Below are 4,413 nucleotides of genomic sequence, written 5' to 3'. Positions count from 1 at the left end.
CGTACGGTGTCGAATAATTTGGTGTCGAATAAATCTGTGTCGAATCGAGCGGTGTCGAATCGTACTGTGGTCAATAGAGTATCACCCGAAAAAAGAACATTTATATCACTTGTCTAATACATGTATTTTTTTGCTGTCATTTTTACTTACTTGGAGGCGGTGTATTCGCATAAGCATGAAGATATCCAATGACTTGGTTTACCATACCCTCCATTTCTTCAAAGCGGGTTATCTGTGTCTGCAGCACTCCTGTCAAGTCTCTCATGATAGCTGTTACCGTCATTCTGAAACAAAATGCAACAGTACAATGTACAATGTGTACACTTGCAGTATGTGAAATATATTATCGATACTTACAACTGCTGGGGAAGCTGAGCTCCATTTCTCCATCCCATCCTAACTTCCAGGTCGTGTTTCTGCAATTCGTGCAGTTGGGTATTGAGTTTTTGTATGCTCTTGACCAACATATTTACCGTGTACTGTAAGTGAGATGCAGCTGGCTGAACGATNGTCGTGTGCTGGATGCACTCTTGGACAATATCCATGATATTATAATTTCTCGTAGACTTCTGAATACTACGATGTACTTGAGACTGAGTCTAGAGACTTGATGACACTTGAGTGAGATTGATGAGACTCGTCAAAAGTCGCTTCTTTTTATAATTCATCCTTTAATTGTGTTAAAAATCCATGTGTTAAAAGTCTGTATGTGTTAAAAGTCTTCCTTCGTATCCCACAGGATGTCGATGAACTTATATCAGACTGCAACGTTTGTACACAGTCTATCTGTTTTACTGCAGCTATACAATTATTTTATACCTAACTGCGTATAAAACTAAAAGGTACGAATCTTATTACATCAAGACGCTCTTCATCTCAACGGATTATGTTACAGACGAACGTGCTGAAAACTCGCGAATGTAGAATTGGAACACGTGTTTTTTCGATAGCTTTAATTGCAGATATTTTATACGTATGCGGTTGAAACATCTAATTGTCTTGGTTTTTTCTGCATCTTGTTACATCAAGACAGCATCTCTCGCTCTCATCATGCTAGTCATCACTATGGATCATGTTACATACGAACGTGCCGAAAACGCGCAAATGTATAATTCTATGTAGTTAAACATCGAAATATCTTTGGTTTTTTGCTAAATAATTAAAATCGTTATTGGAGAAGGAGCTATTTCTTGTCCACTCAAATGAGATAAAGCGGTGGGGTAATTAGTATTTAAGATCCTATCTCACGTTCGCACATCAATCGATTCTAACTACAAAGTATTATAAAAAGAAACTACTGAAGAACTTCACAACGTAAGTACCGAATTTGATACATATTTGCGTTTGTTTTGTATCTGATGAATTGCTTATTGACGTGCTATTTATCTAACGGTATATGTCTGTCTATGCTGTTTAGACTATGAAGTTGCCACCAAAAGCTGAATAGAACTGAGATGGAAAAAGGAGAGAATTATTTCGATTCGATGAATGGTGTTCGACCAATAGATCATCCAGAGACCTATCACAATCTGCTCCATTGTGTTTGTCTCCAATGCCGATCCAGAAGTGCGAGTGTTCTATCTGGAGCAACGCATACCACGACGACGAATATGTGTGGAATGTTACGAACGACAAGGACCAATGGATTTATTCGTTGTATGCACGGATACGCATTCCCTGTACAGCACATTATTTTTTCTACCGTGGNCAATGCACTGTATGACATGCGCTAAACTACTGTTTAAAATCGATNGACCAGCCTATAACTGCAGAGCATGTATACTAGAATTCATGGAGAATAGACATCTGTTGCAAGCAGAAGGTGAAGTTTTTGTAAACGAGCGATGGTAACAAAGAATGAAATATATTTGTGTGCTTTTTTTGTACTGTACATAATATACTAAATTAAATATTAAATAAATGAGAAATTTATTCCTTCGTGTCTTGTCCTAATATTGTGCTATGAGATAAAGAGAATTGTGCTGATATGTGCAATGCGATGATGCACTAAAAACGTGTGTGTTGCAAAGATATAAAATTACAATATGCATAAAGTAAACATTCGTTTTTTGCTAATTAATCACAATTTCAATGGAGAAGGGGCTATCTTTTGTCCAATTCAATTAAAAGAAACGGTGAGGGCAGTAGTATTTAAGAGCTCGAAGTTCGCGTTTAACCATCAGTTTATAGGGATAAAAAAGAGAATTGTATATTCATCAGAATGGCTTGTATTCCGGAGAACTGTCAAGAAGAATATAGATTCGAATTTGTTCGATTAGCCAGTTTTAAAGATTGGCCATGCTCGTGGATAAAACCGGAAAAACTGGCAGCAGCTGGATTTTATTACACGGGCGAAGAAGATAAGGTGCAATGTTTCAAATGTAAACTTGAAATACGCAAATGGGAAACAAATGACAATCCAATGGCCGATCATCAACGGTGGTCCAGACGATGTCGATTTGTTGAAAACTTATTTTACGCAACGTAGCCATTGGTGTGGATTCTAGCACAATTCCGAAAAAATGGACAAAGCAGACGAGAAATCCACGTGTTTTATGTCCGTTTCCGATTTGGATAATGTTACCGAGGACATTGGAATGTTAAACAAAATATTGTCAAAACCGAAATATCCACAATTTGACACTTATGAAGCAAAAATCAATACATTTGAAGCATGGCCAAAATCATCAAAACAAACAAAACAAGATCTTGCAAATGCTGGATTTCATTACACGGGAAGAGATGATCAGACATTGTGTTACTATTGCGGAGGAGAATTGAAAGATTGGAATCCGGAAGATGTTCCCTGGGAGCAACATGCAAAGTGGTTTGAATACTGTCCGTTCCTGATTGTTTGCAAAGGACGCGATTACATAAACACAGGCATCAAAGGAACATATTATACACGAAACAATTCAATTAATTCATCCGAAAAAATACAAGAAGCAGACGAGAAATCGGACGAAGTCACTGGCATATTGCAGCAGAATGTGCTACGTTTTATTGTTATAGTAGTTTTATATGTTGTTATATTTGCATTACATTTTTACCTATAATATCTTACTTCTAATGTTTTATTCACAGTTTACAATATACACATAATAAATATGTATACTTATATATTGCTTATTCTCATAACGTTGGGTATATATTAGTGTATAATAAATGAATTAGTTTGTACAAATAATTTCTTTATTATTACAACCTGTTGTCTAATCCAACTCTGATTTTTTTTCGATACACAAAACTAGATTATATAATAAAATATGTATATTTTGCCATTGTTATTATTTCTTGCCAACAACCTTTGCCAACAACTTGGTCATATTTGTCTTGATTTGCACTGCGTTCTACACATATGATATAAAATTGCAATTCTGCAACTGTCTCGTCTTACTCGCTTTGCTTCGCACCGCGTTCCAAAACATAATATAACTACACATATATGTGTAAAAATATGTCGAACAAAATATAATCAATCCACGTTTAATCCCGATTGTACCATGTTCAATAATACTTGAACCGTGTGTAACCACAAATAAACCGCAAAACAAGCCACGTTCACCCTCGGTCGTATCATAATTAGGCCATTTTCAACTATAATCGAACCACGTATAATCAACATCAAACCACGTTCAACCATAATCAAACTACGTTCAACCATAATCGAACCATAAAAAAACTACGTTCAACCATAAGTGAACCACGTTCAACTATACTTAAACCATAAACAAACCACGTTCAGCTATGAAACCATGTTAAACCGCGTTAAGTTATAGAAACATATGCTATGGAGAAGAAAGGTAGTAAATGTACAAAGTTGTTTTGTATATCAGTTTATCGTCGTTTAGACCACCAATTAAATATTGTAAATACATTTTATAATGCACAATGTTTCACATGTTTTTCACATCATAGACATCTCAATACATTCAGTTTATTAAAAAAGCAATATCGTCGTAATCGGCATCTAATGTTTTAATAATTAATCCATGTCGTACGTCACTATCAAGAATATCAGCTAGCCAGTTACATTTTTCGGGACCTTTAACATAGACGAGTGAAGACGCGTCGTCATCATTTTCTGTGGTGCCGCAAATAACTGTTGTAATCACATTCTTTGCTCTGCGGTATGCAACACTTCCATCCTTCCAACGCAGACCATGATGAGCCGACATCATCAGCCAAGAAGCTGCGGATTTGTCTGATCTTGCAAGTAGACTTCACGGGAAGGGACTTCCAAAAATGTAATGCGAGAGAACCTTTTCGCAGTACCGCTACTTCCTTGACAATAAATCTTTTTCGGACTACAAATCTTTGGGTGACACTCTATTGACCACAGTACGATTCGACACCGCTCGATTCGACACAGATTTATTCGACACCAAATTATTCGACACCGTACGATTCGAC

At 36.4% G+C, this 4,413-nt stretch overlaps 1 protein-coding gene across 1 annotated transcript; it reads left to right on the top strand.

The window, feature by feature from the left end:
* Positions 1-2,221: 2,221 nt before the first annotated feature.
* On the top strand, positions 2,222-3,102 carry LOC109862919 (E3 ubiquitin-protein ligase XIAP-like). Its single transcript, XM_020443089.1, has 3 exons — positions 2,222-2,365; positions 2,508-2,990; positions 3,085-3,102. The coding sequence occupies exons 1-3, from the start codon at positions 2,222-2,224 to the stop codon at positions 3,100-3,102; spliced, it is 645 nt and encodes a 214-aa protein (XP_020298678.1).
* Positions 3,103-4,413: the final 1,311 nt, after the last annotated feature.

Source organism: Pseudomyrmex gracilis, unplaced genomic scaffold, assembly GCF_002006095.1.
Source record: "Pseudomyrmex gracilis isolate BER0280 unplaced genomic scaffold, ASM200609v1 scaffold_2640, whole genome shotgun sequence".
Taxonomy (NCBI): Eukaryota; Metazoa; Arthropoda; class Insecta; order Hymenoptera; family Formicidae; genus Pseudomyrmex; species Pseudomyrmex gracilis.
Note: the sequence above shows the minus strand (reverse complement) of the source record. Positions and strands in the feature narration are given on the sequence as shown.

Excerpts from the sequence above, each read along its gene's own strand:
- LOC109862919 (XM_020443089.1), top strand. The coding sequence starts at position 2,222 with ATGGCTTGTATTCCGGAGAACTGTCAAGAAGAATATAGATTCGAATTT. Across the intron at positions 2,366-2,507 it reads ACACGGGCGAAGAAGATAAG|CACAATTCCGAAAAAATGGA; the intron begins GTGCAATGTTTC and ends TGTGGATTCTAG.